The sequence below is a fragment of the Mobula hypostoma genome, chromosome 16, assembly GCF_963921235.1.
Source record: "Mobula hypostoma chromosome 16, sMobHyp1.1, whole genome shotgun sequence".
In the NCBI taxonomy this organism is placed as follows: Eukaryota; Metazoa; Chordata; class Chondrichthyes; order Myliobatiformes; family Myliobatidae; genus Mobula; species Mobula hypostoma.
In genome coordinates this window covers 62,881,381-62,903,446 of record NC_086112.1, presented here as the reverse complement: position 1 = coordinate 62,903,446, position 22,066 = coordinate 62,881,381, and the positions used below count along the sequence as shown (strand labels likewise).

The 22,066-nt window shown below is 40.8% G+C and overlaps 1 protein-coding gene across 6 annotated transcripts in view; it reads left to right on the top strand.

Annotated features, from left to right (window-relative positions):
- The window catches only part of focad (focadhesin), a 255,026-nt gene that overhangs the window by 115,755 nt on the left and 117,205 nt on the right, over positions 1 to 22,066 (top strand). For all 6 annotated transcript variants that reach the window (XM_063069010.1, XM_063069012.1, XM_063069008.1 and 3 more), the window contains 8 exons: positions 2,299 to 2,559; positions 10,443 to 10,547; positions 10,771 to 10,872; positions 12,584 to 12,714; positions 13,348 to 13,474; positions 19,492 to 19,626; positions 20,842 to 20,892; positions 21,420 to 21,503. In XM_063069010.1, coding sequence (XP_062925080.1) covers positions 2,299 to 2,559; positions 10,443 to 10,547; positions 10,771 to 10,872; positions 12,584 to 12,714; positions 13,348 to 13,474; positions 19,492 to 19,626; positions 20,842 to 20,892; positions 21,420 to 21,503 — 996 coding nt within the window. The remainder of the gene's footprint in view (positions 1 to 2,298; positions 2,560 to 10,442; positions 10,548 to 10,770; positions 10,873 to 12,583; positions 12,715 to 13,347; positions 13,475 to 19,491; positions 19,627 to 20,841; positions 20,893 to 21,419; positions 21,504 to 22,066) is intronic.

Below are 22,066 nucleotides of genomic sequence, written 5' to 3'. Positions count from 1 at the left end.
TTGATACATCAAAAGTATAAATCATTACATATGGAACAATAGTGATAGTCATACTCCTTGATATATGTGACTTGATTTTAAAACATCTTGACTCTCTTACTTTCTAATACCTTTCCTATTTTTTGTTGTAATAAGATTAATTTGTAGAAAGTGCAATTATTAATTTCTGTTATCCATAGAGAAAGAGAGCAAATTGGAAGAGCAGGGAATCACTGTCTATTATTCTAGACTCCAAGTTTGACTATCCGTGAGTGCATATGAGGAGTTCTGTCAGATTCCCAACATTATCAATCTCACGGTTACACTCATTGAAAACTTGTGGCCGCTGTTTTACCTTGGTCTTCACATTTGGATATTTTCAATCAATTATATTGGTTGGTCCAGTCGAGAAAGTTTCTGGGTGTGCACTTTGCTTTCTTTTTGATCAATAAGGAAAGCATTTAACTAATTTGACAAATGATTCTAGACAGCCCACTGTAGTGCTTGTCAGTTAGGAGTTTCTCTGAATATGCATGAAGCTGAGAAGAGCTGTTCCCACTTGACACTTCCACTTGTTAGGAACTTGCTACTGGGTAATAACATTTTCTAACCCTTGAAAATATTTATTACGTTTTGTTGGATCTCTGTTTATTTTCTGATCCTTGGGGTTCTTCCAGGAGTCAGGAATGACGAGCAGCCTTAATGCCAAGATTTCAGTTTGTTTCAGAGTACAGACAAACATACAAATACGAAGGAGATAAGGTGAGAGAGGGATAAGGGGATGTGGAATCATGAAGGAGATGGGGGTGTGGTTGCCCATTACTGGAAGTTTGAGAAATCAATGTTCATGCCATCAGATTGGAGGCTACCCAGACGGAATATAAGGTGTTGTTCCTCCAACCTGAGTGTGGCCTCGTTGCAACAGTAGAGGAGGCCATAGATTAACATATCGGAATGGGAAGTGGAATTAAAATTATGGCCACTGGGAGATCCCGCTTTTTCTGCCGGATGGCGTGTAGGTGCTCAGCAAATTGGCCCCCATAGATTGGGTGTTTCCATCTCTACGCAACTCCCTTATCCATTCGTCCCTCCCCACTGATCTCCCTTCTGGCGCTTGTCCTTGCAAGTAGAACAAGTGTGACACCTGGCCCTACATCTCCTCCCTTGCTACCATTCAGATCCTTAAACAGTCCTTCCAGGTGAGGCAGCACTTCACCTGTGAGTCTTTTGGGGTCATAAACTGTATCCAGTGCTCCTGATGTGGCCTCCTGTACATCGGTGAAACCCAACATAGATTGGAGGGCCACTTTGCCAGGCACCTATGCTTTGTCCACCAGAAAAAGCGGGTTCTCCCAGTGGCCACCTATTTTAATTTCACTTTCCATTCCCGTTCTGACATGCCAGATCATGACCTCCTCTACTGTGATGATGAGGTCACAATCAGGTTGGAAAAGCAACACCTTATGTTCCATCTGGGTAGCCTCCAGCCTGATGGTGTGAACCTCAATTTCTTGAACGTTTGGTAATGGCCAACTCCCCCCTCCCTCACCCGCATCCCTCCTTCACCCTTCCCCATCTCCTTTTGTCTCTCTTATCACATCTTCTTGCCTGTCCATCTCCTTTCTCTGGTGCTCTGACCCCTTTTCTTCCTTCCCTGGCCTTCTGTCCTCTCCTGTTAGATATCCCCTTCTCCAGCCCTGCATCTCTTTCACCAATCAATTCTCCACCTCTTCCCCTTTCCCAGTTTCACCCATCACCTTGTGTTTCTCCCTCCCCTCCCCCACCTTCTAACTCTGACCCCTCATCTTTGTTTCCCAGTCCTGCTGAAGGGTCTCGACCTGAAACATTTACTATTTTCCATAGCTACTGCCTGGCCTGCTGAATTCCTCTGGCATTTTGTGAGTGTTGCTTGGATTTCCAGCATCTGCAGATTTTCTCTTGTTTGTGATACAAATACTAAGCAAACTAAATAAAGAGCTGAGAGACGATGCTTAGAGGGGAATTAATGCTAAGGGGTGTAAAACAAAGGAATGAAGCTGGTGCTTCTGCAAAATCTATCACTTTTACAACTAAGATAAAGCAATGTGCTAATACTGAGCTAATGAAAAATGAGAAAGGTGATAAACCGTTAGTAGTCTGCTATACCACTTTCTTCCAGTGAGTGTGAAAAATGCATGAGTTTGTTAAAAAGTACAGATCTTATAAACAAAATTATTAAAAGACAGTCATTTTCAACATTTATTTATATGGGCTTGAATGCTTTCAGTTGTTATTTTGTGTGCCTAACTTTACAAGAGTTGTTTTTTTTCCCCTTTGCAGCATTCGCCTGAGCTTGCATTTCCCATTACTGGTCAGTATAAAACTCTCATTGCAACTTGGAAGCTGCTGGATGGTTTCAGTGCAGATGCCGACTCCACTTTAGTTTGGTTGTCTTCTGTCAAATCAACGCTGCCTTTAAATGACAAAGTTCCTGAACACATCACTCTCCTGATTGCTTATATAATTTTAAAAGAGGATGGAGTATGCCTTCAGAAGGCTCTGGAAACTGTTGCAGAACTAGCTAAAGCTGATGCTTCCCAGGTAAAGACTGTAATACCACTAAGCAAAACCTAAAGAGAGCAGGGATTTATTGGGGACGAAAGATACTGGAATCTGGAGGAACTCTGGTTTGGACAGCATCCATGGAGAAAAAGGAACAACTGACCTGAAACATTGACTGTTTATTTTCCTCCAAAGAAGTTGCCTGACCACTGAGTTCATCTAGCATCTAAAGTGCTGCTCCAGGAGTTTGGTGGACATGAACTGTATTGATAGAAGTTGGGGTGAAAAGTCCATGGTGGGCGAAATGCTTCACATGCCTTCCATAGCTGCTGGAAATTGCAGTTGTATATATTGTTTATGTTGGTACCTTAGATTAGCTGAGGATTTGTCCAGTTTAAGAATGTATGAGATATCATGCATTCATGCTGCTAATTTATTTTATTATAATTTTTATTTAGAATAAAAATATAAAATCCCCCAATTTAACCCTAGCCTAATCATAGGGCAATTTACAATGACCAATTAATCTACTAACTGTTATGTCTTTGGAATGTGGGAGGAAACGGGAGTACCCGGAGGAAACCCACACAGTCACAGGGAGAACGTACAAACTCCTTCCAAGCACCAGTGGGAATTGAACCCTGAGTCACTGGTGCCATACATTGTTGTGCTAACCACTATGCTACCTAGCCCCAATATCCTGATACTAATATCAGTGAAGAATATTCAAGCTGACACACTTGGTGCAATTTCTGACATTGTTGTAGTTACAACAAAGCAATAAAGAAAAGGTTCAACTTCAGCTCCTCTTGGACCCATGAATTGACTCGAGTTGCAGTTGGACTCACTAAGGAGCTTATAGAAGGCAAAAAGCTAGGAGCATCAGGGAAGTGGTCACATCGTGGTTCAGCCAGAGAGTCGCTGGATGACCACCATCAGGAAGGAGATGCAGGAGCCCCAAGACCCAAGACCCACACTCAACATTTTAACAACAGCTTCTTTCCTGCCACCATCAAATTTCTGAACACTCTTTGAACCCATTCACACTACCTCATCACTTGTCTTTTGCACTATTAAACTATATTGTAATTTGTAGTAAATCTTGCAGCAGCAGTACAGTGCAAGACAAAACAATAATTTTCATGACATATGTCATCGATAATGATAAATCTGATTCTGCCAGGAGGGGTAGGCAGAATAGTGCAGGATTCCCTGGTTGCTATTCCCTGTCTACTGGTACTGTCAAGATGGGAATAGCTCCATGTTACTACTGGGGCAGGCTAGGGACAGGAATGGCCTCTCACAGGAAAGCAGGGGAAGTCCAATGTCTAAGCAATTGTCAAGCCAGAATAGTGAGTTGCTTCCCTGGTGGTATGGTCAAGGTTATCTTGAAGTGGGATGTGAATGTTCTGAAAAGGGAAGTGAGTTAGCCATATTTGTGCAAGAAACAAAGGTAAGAAAAGAAAGCAACATACATCAAAGTTGCTGGTGAACGCAGCAGGCCAGGCAGCATCTATAGGAAGAGGCGCAGTCGACGTTTCAGGCCGAGACCCTTCGTCAGGATGTATGTTGCTTGAATTTCCAGCATCTGCAGAATTCCTGTTGTTTGTGGTAAGAAAAGAAATGTGGTCCTATAAAGGGAAGTTAGGGAAACAAGTAGAAAGAAGAAAAGCAGGATCTCTAGTGTTCTATTCTCAGTATTACTTCCTGTGCCATGTGCTTGTGAGTGTTGTGCTGACACAGGAGGGAAGGTTTCATAATACCATAAGATATTGGAGCAGAAGTAGGCCATTTGGCCCACTGAGTCTGCTCCACCATTCAATCATGGGCTGATCCAATTCTTCCAGTCATCTCCACTCCCCTGCCTCCTCCCCATACCCTTTGATGTCCTGGCTAATCAAGAACTTTTCTATCTCTGCCTAAATACACCCAAAGACTTGCCTCCACAGATTTACCACCCTCTGACTAAAGTAATTTCTCCGCATCTCTGTTCTAAACGGACGTCGTTCAATCCTGAAGTCATACCCTCTTGTCCTAGACTTCCTGACCATGGGAAATAACTTTGCCATATCTAATCTGTTCAGGTCTTTTAACATTTGGAATGTTTCTATGAGATTCCCCCTCATTTTCCTGAACTCTAGGAAATACAGCCCAAGAGCTGCCAGACATTCCTAATACGGTAACCCTTTCATTCCTGGAATCATTCTCGTGAATCTTCTCTGAACCCTCTCCAATTTCAGTGTATCATTTCGAAAATAAGGAGTATTGTGTGCAGTTTTGGGCTCCAAGTGTGGTCTCACGAGTGCCTTATAGAGTCTCAACATCACTTCCCTGCTGTTATATTCTATACCTCTAGAAATGAATGCCAACATTGCATTTGCCGCCTTCACCATTGACTCAACCTGGAGGTTAACCTTTAGGGTATCCTGCACAAGGACTCCCAAGTCCCTTTGCATCTCTGCATTTTGAACTCTCTCTCCATCTAAATAATAGTCTGCCCATTTATTTCTTCCACCAAAGTGACCATACACTTTAAAAACATTGTACCTCATTTGCCACTTGCCCATTCCCCAAGCTATCTAAGTCCCTCGCAGGCTCTGTTTCCTCAACACTACCTGCTCCTCCACCTATCTTTGTATCATCGGTAAATTTAGCCACAAATACATTAATCCCATAGTCCAAATTATTTACATACATCCTAAAAAGCAGTAGTCCCAACACCAACCCCTGTGGAAACTCCACTGGTAACCAGCAGCCAGCCAGAATAAGATCCCTTTATTCTCACTCTGTTTTCTGCCGATGAGCCAATGCTAGTAAACCCCCTATAATTCCATGGGCTGTTATCTTGCTAAGCAGCCTCGTGTGCTTGTCAAAGGCCTTCTAAAAATCCAAGTACACCACATCTACTGCATCTCCTTTGTCTACCCTGCTTCTAATTTCCTCAAAAAATTGCGGTAGTTTAGTCAGGCAGAATTTTCCTTTCAGGAAACCATGCTGGCTTTGGCCTATCTTGTCATATGCCCCCAGGTACTCCATAATCTCATCCCCAACAATCGATTCCAACAACTTCTCAACCACTGATGTCAGGCTAACAGGTCTATAGTTCCCTTTTTGCTGCCTCCCATCCTTCTTAAATAGCAGAGTAACATATGCAATTTTCCAGTCATCTGCTATATTACCAGAATCTATCGATTCTTGAAAGATCATTGTTAATGCCTCTGCAATCTCTCCAGCTACTTCCTTCAGAACCCCAGGGTGCATTCCATTAGGTCCAGGAGATTTATCCACCCTTAGACCATTAAGCTTCCTGAGCACCTTCTCAGTCTTAATTTTCACTGCACATACTTCACGTCCCTGACACTCTTGAACGTCTGCAGATGTCTTCCACTGTGAAGACTGATGCAAAATATGCATTCAGTTCCTCTGCCACCTCTGTATCTCTCATTACAATATCTCCATTGTCATTTTCTATTGGTCCTATTTCTACCGTCAACTCTCTTTTACCCTTTATATACTTAAAAAAGCTTTCAGTGTCTTCTTTGATATTAGTCGCCAGCTTCCTTTCATAACTCATCTTTTTCCTTCCTAATGACCTTCTTAGTTTCCTTGTGACTGTTTTTAAAAGCTTCCCAATCCTCTATCTTCCCATTAGCTTTGGCTTCCTTGAATGCCCTCTCTTTTGCTTTTACTTGGGCTCTGACTTCACTTGTCAGCCACGGTAGTGTTCTTCTTCCATTTGAAAATTTCTGCTTATTTGGGATATATCAGTCTTGAACTTCCCTCATTTTTGGCAGAAACACCAGCCATTGCTGCTCTGCTGTCCTTCCTGCTAGTGTCTCTTTCCAGTCAACCTTGGCCAGTTCCCCTCTCATGCCATTGTAATTTCCTTTATTCCACTGAAATATGGACACATTAGAATTTAGTTTCTCCTTCTCAAATTTCAGTGAACTCGATCTTATTGTGATCACTGTTCCCCAAGGGTTTCTTAACCTTAAGTTCTCTTATCACTTCCTTACCTCCAGATCATTGCACAACACCCAATCCAGCACAGCCGATCCCCTAGTGGGCTCAACAACAAGATATTCTAAAAAGCCATCCCTTAGACATTTTACAAATTCTCTCTCTTGCGGTCCAGTACTGGCCTGGTTTTCCCAAACCACTTTCATGTCACGAGGGGTGATTGGTAGGTTCGTGGCCTAAGGCGGAAGGAGTCAATTTTAGAAAACCTAACACATTTTTTTTTTCAGCATAGTCCCCTCTTACATGTACACACTTAGTCCAGTGGTCGTGGAGCATACGGATCTTGGAGCTCCAGAAAGTGTCCACAGCAGAGGTGATTGATAAGTTCGTGGCCTAAGGTAGAAGGAGATGAGTTATTAACTTCAAACTTCCTGCATAATCACTCAAAGAGTTGAACTGCATGTGCATGTAACGAGAGTGTCTTGGACCTCCAGGTATTCCACAGCAGGGATGATTGATAAGTTCATGGCCTACGGTAGAAGGCGACGAGTTATACAGCTCTCGTTACATACACGTGCAGTTCAGCTCTTTGAGTGAAAATGCAGAAAATTTGAAGTTAATAACTCATCTCCTTCTACCTTTGGCCATGAACTTATCAATCACCCCTGCTGTGGACCACTTTCTGGAGGTCTAAGGGATCCGTATGCTCCACGACCGCTGGACTAAGTGTGCAAATGTAGGAAAAATAAATGTAACATACATCAAAGTTGCTGGTGAACGCAGCAGGCCAAGCAGCATCTATAGGAAGAGGCGCAGTCGACGTTTCAGGCCGAGACCCTTCGTCAGGACTAACTGAAGGAAGAGTGAGTAAGGGATTTGAAAGCTGGAGGGGGAGGGGGAGATGCAAAATGATAGGAGAAGACAGGAGGGGGAGGGATAGAGCCGAGAGCTGGACAGGTGATAGGCAAAAGGGGATACGAGAGGATCATGGGACAGGAGGCCTAGGGAGAAAGACGGGGGGGGGGTGACCCAGAGGATGGGCAAGAGGTATATTCAGAGGGACAGAGGGAGAAAAAGGAGAGTGAGAGAAAGAATGTGTGCATAAAAATAGTAACAGCTGGGGTACGAGGGGGAGGTGGGGCCTAGCGGAAGTTAGAGAAGTCAATGTTCATGCCATCAGGTTGGAGGCTACCCAGACGGAATATAAGGTGTTGTTCCTCCAACCTGAGTGTGGCTTCATCTTTACAGTAGAGGAGGCCGTGGATAGACATGTCAGAATGGGAATGGGATGTGGAATTAAAATGTGTGGCCACTGGGAGATCCTGCTTTCTCTGGCGGACAGAGCGTAAATGTACTAGGTTTTCTGAAATTGACTCCTTCTACCTTAGGCCACGAACTTATCAATCACCCCTCGTAAGATCCCCAACGATTATCGCCCTTCTGACACACCTTTTCTATGCCCTACTGTAATTTTTAATCCACATCCTGGCTGCTGTTTGGAGGTTTGTATATAACTGCCATTAGGGTCCTTTTACCCTTGCCATTTCTTAACCCATAGAGTCTCTACACCTTCTGATTCTATGTCATTCCTTTCTACTGATTTAATGTTTAATGTACACAGGGCCACGCCAGCCCCTTTCATGTAGATGGATCATTCAGATCTCTTCTGGGACAACAGTAACCTGTACAAAAAGGAGGGGTAGCCCCTGATTTGTATGGAGATGGATATTTTTGCAGGGAGGTTTGCTGGTGCTACTTGAAGATTTAGACTTGTGAGAGAAGGTGGTTGGGGGGATCCAGAATGACAGTGTGGCCGGCAGAGAGGCTGACTTCTACGTAGAAAATAGAACAGGCTAGTCCAGAGAGGAGGAGGAAAGGATGTGGGGTTGCAATGAGGCTTTTCAATAAGCCAGGTGATTTGAGAGCATGGATCAGCACAAGGGATTTTGGTATTGTTGCAATCATAGAAATATAGTTTGGAGAAGGCAGGACTGGCTACTCAGTGTTCCAAGATGCAGAACTTTCAGGCATTGCAGGGGGTGGTGAACTGCTGATCAGGGGGAGCATTATGGCAGTACTCAGTGAGGATACTCAGGTGGCTATATGGGTAGAACTTGGGAATAGAAAAAGGATGGTCACTTGGACAGCCCCTGGTTGGAAAGGTCAGTTGCAACAGGCCAGTGATGCTTTCCAATATACTGTTTGGGAAATTGTTGAAGATTCTGAAGGATTCACTTGGAAAGGCAGCAAATGATTCGGGGGAGTTGGCATAGTATATGGAGGGGTCATGTTTCACAAATCTTTTGGAGATTTTTGAGATGGTGCTAAAGAAAAGAGTGATATAAAGTGTTTGCATAGATTTCTGGTGGTAGGCTAGTCCAGAAGGTTGGGGTATAAGGGATTGTGTTAGCAAATTAGATTCAAAGTTGGCTGTGTGATAGGAGGCAGTAGATAGTAATAGATAGGTGTTTTTTTTGAATGGAGTTATGTGTACTCTGTGTTATGGTGCTAGGGTCTTTGTCATTTATAATATATATATAAAAAAAATGTAACTTGGATGAGAGTGGAGAGGGTTTGCTTAGCAAGCCTGCAGACAATGCAAAAACTGGTGAAGTTGTAGATAGTGAAGCAGGATGTCTAATGATATGGCAGGGCATAAGTCAGCTGGAAGTTTGGACGGAAGGGAGGCAGATGGAATTTAATCCAGACAAGTGTGAGTTAATGTACTTTAGGAGATTAAAGTCTGATAGGACATACGATGTAGAGTAAATGACAGAGACAATAAAACGTATATAGGGAGATGTTCAGGTGCAAGATCATAGCTTCCTGATAGTGGTGGCATAGGTGGATAGGATAGTGGAAAAGGCATTTGGTATTTTTGCCTTTGTTTACTGAAGTATTCAGTACAAATGCTGGGACATCATGTTGCAGTTATTCAAAACATTGGTTAGACCATATTAAGAATATTTTGTACATCTCTGGTTGCCACACCATAGAAAGGATGTAGTAGACATAGAGTGTAGAAGAAGTTCTTCAGGGTCTTATCTGGAATGGAGTGCTGTAGTCATCAGGAGAGAGGGTTTGGGCTGAGGTTATTCTCACTGGAATATAGGAGGCTGAGCATTGACCTTATAGAATTTAATAAAATTATGAGGTGCATAGATAAGAGATTGTCGCAGTATCTTTTTCCCTAAGCAGGGAAGCCGAGAACTAGAGAGCATAGATTTACAGTGAGAGTGAAGCTTAAGGGAGATCAAGGGGTAAGTATTCACACAGAGGGTTGTGAATATCTGGAAAGATCTGCCAGAAGAGTCGCCATGGTAGCATAGTGGTTGGCATGATGCTATTACAGGTCGGGGCATCAAGAGCTTGGAGTTCAATTTCAGCATTGTCTGTAAGGAGTCTGTATGTTCTCCCTGTGATCACGTGGGTTTCCTCCAGGTACTGTGGTTTCCTCACACAGTCCAAAGCTGTACTAGTTAATAGATTACTTAGTCAATTAGATTGTCTGGTGATTAGGCTAGTTTAAAATAGGTGCGTTGCTGGGTGTTGTGGCTCATTGTGCCAGAAAGGCCTGTTCCATACTGTATTTCTAAATAGCTAAATAAATAAATAAAAACGAGGTAGCAGAGTCAGATGCAACTACAATGTGCACTATAAGAGGTATTTGAATAAGTTCTTGCACAGGAAAAGTATGGAAATACAGGCCGTGCAGTTAGACTATTGTTGATGGGCATCATGGTTGGCATGAATGAGATGGATGGAAAGGACCTATTTCTGTACTACGTTTTTATTATTGTAATATTTCACCATCTTCATGATGAGCCATTTAAATTTAAAGTGAATTTTTGATCTCTTAATTTTAGCTATCTGTTGATGAAGAATCTACATTTATGTAATGATATGTCAATATTTCCTTGTATAGTCAAGTAATGTCATTTCTCAATTGCTTCTAATTGTAGGTACCACACCTTATTTCTGTTTTGATGTTCAAATTGGGAAGGCCATTGGAACCAGCTTTGTGCCATGCTATCCTTTATACTCTTCCTACTCTGGGCACTCACAAGGTTTGTAATAAGAAACATTATGTTAATCATTATATTGAGAGATCGCTTAGCTCCTTGAAGATGAGAAAATACGGTCTAGTTTTGAGAAGGATTCAAGAATAGTTAAAGATGAAATGAGATAAAACTTTTTTCATAGCATGTTTTAACATTAGTTCTAACTTAAAAGTAATCATGAAAAATTATTGCTAAACTGATTTCTAATTCTTTTACCTTCTGGTGTTAGGTTTGTGTTGCTCAGATAATTCATGCCATACAAATGATGTGGAAAACACCAAAACTTAAAGCCATATCACTGCGCCTTTTGACAAATCTATGGGAAAATCAGGTGAGATGGATTCTGCTGGGTTTGATCATTTTATGTGCAGCTCACCAGACCAGAACTATCTATGTGGAGTTTCAATAGAATACGTGTATAGAATATCAAGGTGAATTTTAAAAAGTTTTGCATTCAGAAAACAGAGAATAGAAATGCATATGTATGTTTGTTGTCTAATAATTATAAAGTTAACAGATTCCACCATATAATGTGACTGGTCAAATTGTTGAATGTTTAATGCTGGATTATTTGGAACTGTAGTTAGCTTACAGTTACAGTTAATCACAGGGCTCTGTGCTTGGACCCCTGCTCTATTCATTTTATGCTTATGATTGTGTGGCTAAATACAGTTCCGATGCCATATGTAAGTTTGCTGACAACACCACTGTTGTTGGCTGGATTACAGGTGGTGATGAATCAGCATATAAAAAGGAGATTGAAAATCTGGTTGAGTGATGCCAAAACAACAACCTCTCACTAAATTTAAGCAGAAGCATAGACCTGAATGTTAGCGACAGGAAGAAGTCGTCAAAGGTCCATGAGTCAATCCTCATAAGGGGAATGGAGGTGGAGAGCGTCAGTAGCTTTAAATATCTTGGCGTCAACATATCGCTAGATCTGTCATAGGACCAGCACATGAGTGTCATCATAAAGAAGGCATGACAGCACCTCTATTTTCTTAAAGTTTGGGTAGACTTGGCATGTCACCAAAATCTTGCACATTGGGTGGTAGTTGCATCATGGCAATACCAATGGCCAGGAACAGAAAAGAAAGTGGTGACTATAGTGGTCCAGCACTGGCAAAGCTCTCCCCACCATTTGATACATTTACATAGAGTGCTGTCACAAAAAAACAGCATCCATCGTTAAAGACTCCACCATCTAGGCTGTGCCTCTTGCTCCTACCATTGGACAGGAGGTACAGGTACCTTGGGTCCCACACCTTCAGCTTCTGGAACAGTTATTACCCTACAAACATCAGGCTCCTAAACCATTGTGGATAACTTCATTCACCACTACTGTGAGCTGATTCTACAACCTATTAGCTCACTTTCAAGAATACTTTACAACTCATGTTCTCAATATTACTTTTATTTGCATAGTTTGTCTTCATTTTGGTGTTTGTCAGTCTTTGTTTATGTACAGTTTTTGTAAAATTCTCCTGTATTTTTCCTGTAAATGCTTGCAGTACAATTAGACTTGTTAGCATATGCTAACATGTGCTGTAAAACAAATTTACTTTGAACATGAATTATTTCAAATGTGTTTTGTGCAAATGGTATATTTTTATATTTTAAGCTTGGGCATATTATCTTAATAAATTTATACTCTTGTTTACTACATCCCATTCTGGTTAATTTCTTTGGTGTAGTAGTATAATTCTTGGTGAACCTCCTAATGTGTTCGCAAAGTGAGTATTCAACCGTTCTTGCAGAATGAATTCTTGTGAGCAGTAATATTGTTGCATTACTATGGAAAAATAAATGCATGATTGGTCTCCAAGAATCTAAAGGCATATTGTTAATTTAGATATTTTCTCCAACCATTCCCAAAGTACAATTTTTCTGTTTCTTCTGTCTGAAATATCTTTTTTTCTTTGTAATTATGTGCAGTTTAATAAATGTTTATTTTAAAATTAGTATGCCATTTTTGATTATGCATAATAAATGACATCTTATTCTTAATTAGAAATACATATTTTGTGTCATTCTCTTGCTAGGATCGTGTGTATCCAGAGCTACAAAAATATATGGCATTAGTCGATATCCCATCCGTCTCATGTGGAAAAGAAGACCACTGGGAGCAATTAATAGCCAAAGCTGCATCAGTCAGGGAGATTTGCAGAAAGAGGTGAGAATGGCAATTCAGCAAAATTCATGTTACATTCTACACATTGCGTGCAAACTGACCTCCTACATAAAACTGCAAAAGAATTTGGCAAAGAGTGTGAATGAATGCATGCCAGATATTAGTTTATGGGTGTGATTCCTCTTCCTTCTGTAACAACTCAGTTGTTCTTTGAAGGCATTTATCAGTTCGACATTTGTTTGAACTGTGATTTTGCCCAATATACTTAGCAGTTTGCAGGAGGAAATTTAATTTCAACTTCTAACAATACTTGAGGCTTATTAATCTGGTACTCAAACAATTCATTTCTTTAACCACAGTTGAAGTAAAATAGTTATCGATGCTTTTCAACCATTTCCAGCATGAACACAATAGGATAAATTACTACTTTGCATACAGAAAGTTTCTGAAGTTTAATGTCAGTATTCAGTCCCAAATAAGTTCACATTGCAATTCATAAGTCCTAAAAGACTGAGGCATTGTGGGGCTACACCATTTGAGATTGTGTTGTCCTGGGATCAGGTGTTCCTGCCTCTCAAACTGCACAAGATTTAGATGGGAAAGCTTAGTCCATTATGTTTGATATTTTAACATTCTTTGACAGCTTCTTTTCATGTTTTTGCCCATTTTTGTTAGATCTTACCAGCATGGAGCTGATATGTTGGCAGCAATCTCCAAGGTGCTAAACGAATGTACAAAACCAGACCAGGTTACGCCTGCAGTGCTTGCACTCCAAGGGCTGCACGCATTGTGCCAAGCTGAGGTGAGCTTAAGTAGATTGGTTCAAAAAAGGGAAATGGTTGTTACAACTTTCAGCAACTGCTGTGGGTTTTATACTGGAGAGGTATGGAAAGTAAATGTACTTTAGTATGAAATTTTGCTTCCATTTTGAAGCAATGCCTTATGAAAGTTAGCTTTAACTTTCATATTTAGGGTTGTTTTTTTACTACATCAGACTAGTTTGACTATGAGGAGACAGCAAAGACGATGTTCTGAAATCTGGATCAACACACTAGATACTGGAGGAACTCAGTGGGTCAGGCAGCATTTATGGAAGAAAATGGGCAGTTGATGTTTTGGGTCGAGACCCTTAATCTGGACTGAAAGACAGATAAGAAGACCAGCATAAGAAGATGGAGGGAAGTGCTGGAGCAAGGGTTAGCAGGTGACAGGTTGATCCATGTGATGGTTAGTTTTACACAGAGTGAATAGTACCAAAATTTGAGTATGAAAATAAGAACAATATTTTCTATAGCAGACTTCCACTTTAAAATTTTTTACTTGTAAGTGTTGATGGAAAAAATTTTTAAAAACTGGGATTTACTTAAATTCTCTGTGAAGGAGCATGATATCCTGTCCTCATCTCTAAAGTGTCTATATCGACTCATTGCCTTCCTTTTGTCATCTTGCACTTTATTTTCTGTTACTGCAGCAAACAGCACAGGATCGTTTAAGTTCGTGTGCTATTTCTCTTGACTCAAGGTGAATTGTGTGCAAGAACTGAGTGCTGTCTTGGTTCTCAGATTTCCTGCATTTATCTTTGCATGTAAAATATGACTTTTTGAAATATTCTTTCCTTCAGCCCACAAACTATTATGAATCATGCTACTGCTGTTTTGAAAAGCAACTCATAATAGGTTTTTCTGTTTTTCATTGGAAATGTGGGTGGCAGTTGATAATCGAACTGATTCAACTACAAATTGAAAAAAGGATTTAACCCACTTTCCTGTAGCACAAGAAAATATGCAATATGCACAAAATTATATGTTGGCAGTTGTTGGGGAATGTTACTAGAACTAATGATAGGCTTTAAGTTTACTCAGCATCAGCTTAGCCTTCCAATAATGATAGCGTATTCCTGCAGCTTGGAAAAACCCAATCTGCAAAAATGACTGCACAGTCTGTGTGATGCCACTTTCAGAATCAGAATCAAGATCACTGGCCTGTGTCGTGAAATTTGTTAACTTAACGGCAGCAGTTCAATGCAATACATAATATTGAAGAAAAATAAGTAAACCAATTACAGTACCTGTATATTGAATAGATTAAAATTGTGCAAAAACAGAAATAATATATATTTTAAAAAAGTGAGGTAGCGTTGAAGGGTTCAATGTCCATTTCAGAATCGGATGGCAGAGGGGAAGAAGCTGTTCCTGAGTGTGTGCCTTCAGGCTTCTGTATCTCCTACCTGATGGTAACAGTGAGAAAAGGGCATGCCCTGGGTGCTGGAGGTCCTTAATAATGTACGCTACCTTTCTGAGACACCACTCCCTAAAGATATCCTGGGTACTTTGTAGGCTAGTGCCCAAGATGGAGCTGACTAAATTTACGACCCTCTACAGCTTCTTTTGGTCCTGTGCACTAGCCACTCCCCCACCCCCCATACCAGACAGTGTTGCAGCCTGTCAGAACGCTCTCCACAGTACATTTATATAAGTTTTTGAGGGTTTTTCTTGACATACCAAATCTGAACACTTTGTGAAGTTCATAAGAAATTGCATTAATAGATCACAATTAAGTGTAGTAAGCATTTGTCTAAATTTATAGAAATGACATGCTCAAATTTAAAATGTGAGAGAAATAGTTTATGCTGGACCCAAATGTTCTATGAAATTTGTACCATTGGTGGCACGTTGGTGCAATGCTCACTGCTGCTGCACACCACCAGCAACCCAGATTTAATCCTGACCTTGTTCTATTTGTGTGGTGTTGGTAGGTTAGAGGTTTCAGGAGGGTTTCTTAAAATCGTACGTAACTTTTCCAACTAGGGAAAGAGGCATGCAGACCTTGTATTGGGAAATGAGGCTGGCCAGCTGATCAGTGGGAAAGCATTTTGGGAACAGAGCTCACAACCCTCAAGTTTTAAGACAGTGAAATGGCAGATGTATTTTATTCCTGACTAGTTTGAGATGTTGCACTTCAGGAGTCAGATGTAAAACGAAGGTATTGAGAAGATGGCAGGATCCTTAGAAGCATTGATGAACAGAGGAATCCAGGAATGCAAGCCCATAACTTCCTGAAAGTAGCACCACAAATGGTAGGATGGTAACGAAGGCATATGGCATACTTGCTGCTTTTGTCGTCAGGGCAAGTTTGCTGTGTGTCAAGTCATATTGCAGTTGATTAATTCATTGGATAGGGCTGCATTTGGAGTATTGTGTGTAGTTCTGGCCACTGCATAGAGCAATAATGTGGTGGCTTTGGAGAGTGTGCGCAATGGGTTCATAAGGATGTTGCATGCATTAGCTATAAGGAGAGGAGGAACATACTTGGATCGCATTCTCTGCAGCACCAGAGCTGAGGAGCAACCAGATAGAAATGTATAAAATGATGAGAGGTGTTGTAGGGTAGATCAAAACAAAGCTGATTGTATGGCCAGCAGTCATGTTATCGTATAAGACTCTGATAGTAGTGGATAGACAAGGCCCTTGAGCCTGGTAGAACATGCTTTCAGGTTTTTGTATCATCTGTGCAATAGGAGAGGGGAGAAGAGAGAATATCTGGGGTGGATGAGGTCTTTGATTATGCTGGTTGTTGCACTGAGGCAGTGAGAAGTATAGACAGAGACCATAAAGGGGAAGCTGGTTCGTGTGATGTGCTGAAATAGGACCTGAGGCATTTTGATAGGCATGTAAATAGATACAGGATAGTGGGATGTAGACTACGTGCAGGCAATAAGATTATCTTAAAGTTACATTGTGGTTGGCAAGGGCCTGTTCTTATTATGTAGGAAAGTTTGAAAAACTACAGTCACAAAATCTTATTCAAGTTAATTTTTGCTGAAGCTGATCCAAACGATCAAGCCTTAAAAGTCACTCAAAGTCCTGGCTGCTCTTATCGAGTCTGTTGATTGTATAATATAGCTTTGTGGTTCAGGATTTGCTGAAATTTTTAATTGTGGGTAAACGTATTCCCCATTCTTTCTCCTGATGGAAGGTTCCTAATTTGAAGCTACTGACTAACATCTGGGCATGGTTATTTATTGGCATTCATTGTATAGAAACCATAGAAACTACAGCACAGAAACAGGCCTTTTGGCCCTTCTTGGCTGTGCCGAACCATTTTCTACCTAGTCCCACTGACCTGCACACGGACCATATCCCTCCATACACCTCCCATCCATGTATTTGTCCAATTTATTCTTAAATGTTAAAAAAGAACCCGCATTTACCACCTCGTCTGGCAGCTCATTCCATACTCCCACCACTCTCTGTGTGAAGAAGCCCCCCCTAATGTTCCCTTTAAACTTTTCCCCCCTCACCCTAAACCCATGTCCTCTGGTTTTTTTCTCCCCTTGCCTCAGTGGAAAAAGCCTGCTTGCATTCACTCTATCTATACCCATCATAATTTTATATACCTCTATCAAATCTCCCCTCATTCTTCTACGCTCCAGGGAATAAAGTCCCAACCTATTCAACCTTTCTTTGTAACTGAGTTTCTCAAGTCCTGGCAACATCCTTGTAAACCTTCTCTGCACTTTTTCAACCTTATTTATATCCTTCCTGTAATTTGGTGACCAAAACTGAACACAATACTCCAGATTCGGCCTCACCAATGCCTTATACAACCTCATCATAACATTCCAGCTCTGATACTCAATACTTTGATTAATAAAGGCTAATGTACCAAAAGCTCTCTTTACGACCCTATCTACCTGTGACGCCACTTTTAGGGAATTTTGTATCTGTATTCCCAGATCCCTCTGTTCCACTGCACTCCTCAGTGCCTTACCATTAACCCTGTATGTTCTACGTTGGTTTGTCCTTCCAACGTGCAATACCTCACACTTGTCAGTATTAAACTCCATCTGCCATTTTTTAGCCCATTTTTCCAGCTGGTCCAAGTCCCTCTGCAGGCTCTGAAAACCTTCCTCACTGTCTACTACACCTCCAATCTTTGTATCATCAGCAAACTTGCTGATCCAATTTACCACATTATCATCCAGATCATTGATATAGATGACAAATAACAATGGACCCAGCACTGATCCCTGTGGCACACCACTAGTCACAGGCCTCCACTCAGAGAAGCAATTCTCTACCACCACTCTCTGGCTTCTTCCATCGAGCCAATGTCTAATCCAATTTACCACCTCTCCATGTATACCTAGCGACTGAATTTTCCTAACTAACCTCCCATGCGGGACCTTGTCAAAGGCCTTACTGAAATCCATGTAGACAATATCCACTGCCTTCCCTTCATCCACTTTCCTGGTAACCTCCTCGAAAAACTCCAATAGATTGGTCAAACATGACCTACCACGCACAAAGCCATGTTGACTCTCCCTAATAAGTCCCAGTCTATCCAAATGCTTGTAGATTCTGTCTCTTAGTACTCCCTCCAATAACTTATCTACTACCGACGTTAAACTTACTGGCCTATAATTTCCCGGATTACTTTTCGATCCTTTTTAAAACAACGGAACAACATGAGCCACTCTCCAATCCTCCGGCACCTCACCTGTAGACAGCGACATTTTAAATATTTCAGCCAGGGCCCCTGCAATTTCAACACTAATCTCCTTCAAGGTCCGAGGGAACACCCTGTCAGGTCCCGGGGATTTATCCACTTTAATTTTCCTCAAGACAGCAAGGACCTCCTCCTTTTCGATCTGTACAGTTTCCATGATCTCACTGCTTGTTTCCCTTAATTCCATAGACTTCATGCCAGTTTCCTTAGTAAACACAGACGCAAAAAACCTATTTAAGATCTCCCCCATTTCCTTTGCTTCCGCACATAGCCGACCACTCTGATCTTCAAGAGGACCAATTTTATCCCTTACAATCCTTTTGCTCTTAATATACCTGTAAAAGCTCTTTGGATTATCCTTCACTTTGACTGCCAAGGCAACCTCATGTCTTCTTTTAGCCCTCCTGATTTCTTTCTTAAGTATTTTCTTGCACTTCTTATACTCTTCAAGCACCTTATTTACTCCCTGCTTCCTATACACGTCATACAACTCCCTCTTCTTCTTTATCAGAGTTGCAATATCCCTTGAGAACCAAGGTTCCTTATTCCTATTCACCTTGCCTTTAATCCTGACAGGAACATACAAATTCTGCACTCTCAAAATTTCTGCTTTGAAGGCTTCCCACCTACTGATTACATCCATGCCAGAGAACAACCTGTCCCAATCCACGCTTTTTAGATCCTATCTCATTTCTTCAAATTTGGCCTTCTTCCAGTTAAGAACCTCAACCCAATTTGATGCCTAGAGAATAATGGGGCAGCTGGTATTCAATGAATTCAAAATTGTGGCAGAAATTAAGTATTTAGTCTTTTTTTGAATTGGTGTGTGGTTCTCTAAATCCCCTTTCAGCACACAAATAGAGTTGAATGAATTTCAAATTCTTATACTAACTTTTCCCAGGACTGTCAGATGGAGTATTAATTCAAAATGAAACACCACTCCTCTGACTTTGAAACTTTTCCCATGCCTATATTTCTTTGAGCAACCCACACACAGTTAAACCTCCCAAGACTCACCACTAAACTTTTTTAATTTGTTGTCTTATGTTTTTTCTCTTCATTCCTTTAATCTGTTAATTTTCCCAGTTTCCTGCTCATCGCATTGACTACTGGTACACTGACCACTACTGTGTTCTTTCAAGTTCCCTCATCTTTCTGATGAAATTTTTAAGGGTAAATCTGGTTGCTAGAGAAAAAAAAGAATTGAGGGTGGATCCAGGAAATTTGAAGCAATTAGAAGAGAACCATAGAAGTTAAATAATGAAGTTCTGGAGAGCAAACATCCTGTTGGAAATCCTTTCTGTTCTTTAGGTGGTTGACATTCGTTCCACATGGTATGCTCTGTCTTCGAAGCTCAGCTGTGACACACGACCTCTGGTTGTCAAAGCCCTAAATGAAATATTTGCTCTGGTTCCTTCGCTAAATGTTAAATCCACAGAATATGAGGTAAGTAGCATCAGCCAATGTTTTGATGAGGGGAAATACAAATATAACTCAAAGATAAAACCATGACTGGAGGATGCTTAAAAAGAACCAAAGAATGGGAAGTTCTTTATTTCACGAATTTTGATTTTCTAAGCCAATGCATGTTATCATGTGTGGGTGTTATCATGGAGGCATTGTGGTTTGCCAGATGATTTGCGTCTGGACATACTGCACTCCAAACCTTGGAAATGATCACGTCAGAAAGAGACAGCACACCCATACTCAATTTTGGTGAGAGAGTTGATTGGACCGCACTGCTAAAATTGTTCCGCAGCATTCTCTGTGAAACTGAATAAAGATTAAATGAAGCATTGATTTCTTATTTTATTGGACCTGGCTGATGGCATAGTGGCATCAGTGCAGGACTGTGGGGCGGGAGGTCCCGAGATCAAAGCCAGCCGGCTCCCCTGCACACCTTTCATTCGTGCTGGGTTAAAAGCTGGTGATCTCTTTGAAAAACTCACTTGGTAGAACGCAAATGGCAAACCACTGCTGTAACTTGCCTCATACACGATTCCCAACCACGTCAGGGTGGCGTGGGAGGAAGTCGTCCACTAACTGGAAAAATTCCAGGTGCGATGTACCTTTCCTTTATTTCGAGAAGAATCTGAAATAGAAGGCAGGCTAGATGTTTCATGCAGGATGGAAAATGAAAGTCGCTTCTGAAGACTTACTTGATTTGCATATTACACATATTGTGGGGAATGAGGTAAAGTTCATCTTTGCCCAGGTGGAGTAATAGTTTGATGCACGTTTGATGGTCAGAGTGGCTGCTCTGGATCAGTATCATGCAGGCGGTTATAAGGTACCCAGATGACTTGAGTTTCATACAGCACTTCTGCTTGTGGAATCCTCTCCTGGACAGTATTGATATGAGGACTTCTTTTCCCAGAGACTTAATTTTAAACGTGCCAGTTATCATTGTTTCTCCAGAATGGCAGCAGACTTTTGCTTTGTCCAATAATAGTGATTAATTTCTTGTGTATTGATACTCAGCTTTGAGGATTTGCCAAAGTGCTACTGCCTGCCTCTATCTGAAAGGTTCTTGTTATTGTGAATTTGATTTGAAATATGTTTTGTTGGTTTGTTGAAAACTTAATCAATGTCTGATGTATTTGGACTGCCTGGGGAATGTATTTCTAGATCTATTTTATGACTTTTTTGTTTTCTCTGCAGAAATTTAGAGAGCAAGTTGTCAGCATGTTGTGGAGTCACACCCAGAACAAGGTACTTATGGTCTTATGGTCAAGTAACCTTTATCCATGTAAGGACATGGACTGTACTTTCTTGCATTAGCTATAACAGTGGTAAAGTTTAGTCAGAATGTACTGGGTGTTAAATGCTTTTTGACTCATTGAGATGCTCTTAACCTAAATTTTCAATCTGTTGCAGTTCATAGGACTCACCCAGTGTTAATGCACATTATCTGCCATCACTTTCTTTATTACGGGATTTCATGGGTGTAACTGTTTATGAATAAACCGCAGATTCAACTGATGCTGAATAACATGATGATTTTGTTGCAGAGGAGATCTGAATATGTATTCCTTAATTAATTGTCCAGGCCTCCAGATTACCTGTCCAGTAACAACCACCATTCTGTTGTACCCTCTGGTGTCCTAATACTTTTCGTGCAAGTATTATAAATGTGATAAATTTTAAACTAAATAATTTTTATGTTGTAATTGTGCTTTCATATAGAATTATTGTTTTATAAATGGTCCATAAGAAGGAATTACTTTGTTTCTTTGCAGAACTCAGTCATAGCCAGCTCTGCATACAAAGCTCTTTCGGTTTTCAGCTCTGAGGAGTACACAATTCTTCACTTGCCGGAAGAGGTAATGATTCCAAAAGCTTTTTTTTCATTTGATTTTTGTGTTTCCCTTTTCATATGCATCATGTATTGTTTGGATAGAAGAAACAATAAGTTATTGCACACATGTATTATCTTTCGTTGTGAAATGATCAGAGCAGATACTTTGACAGGAATTATGACTGTGCGCTTCATGGCCAGCACCCATAATATAAAATTGGCCTAATGAAGCTTAAATTGATGTAATGCTGCTATATTAAGGTAGTTTCTGTGAATAAAATTTTAAAAATCATAACTGTAGCATTTTGAGGCATTCCTTGCATTTGATGATCAAACCGTTGAATCCATAATTTGAGATAAAATTGGCCTTTAGTGGTTAAAGGAAGAATGGGCCAATATTACATCTGTTAGCGACAAATTATAACTGAACATTATCAAAAAAAATTGGAGAGCTCCAAGAGATTGTAAGTGATGGAAGGTACAGTATATACATTTTTGGAATGTGCATGGTTACAGTAACTGAGTTATTGGTATGAGAGGAGGTGTTGCAGCTTGGGTAAATACTTCGAAGAATAAGAAACTGACCAA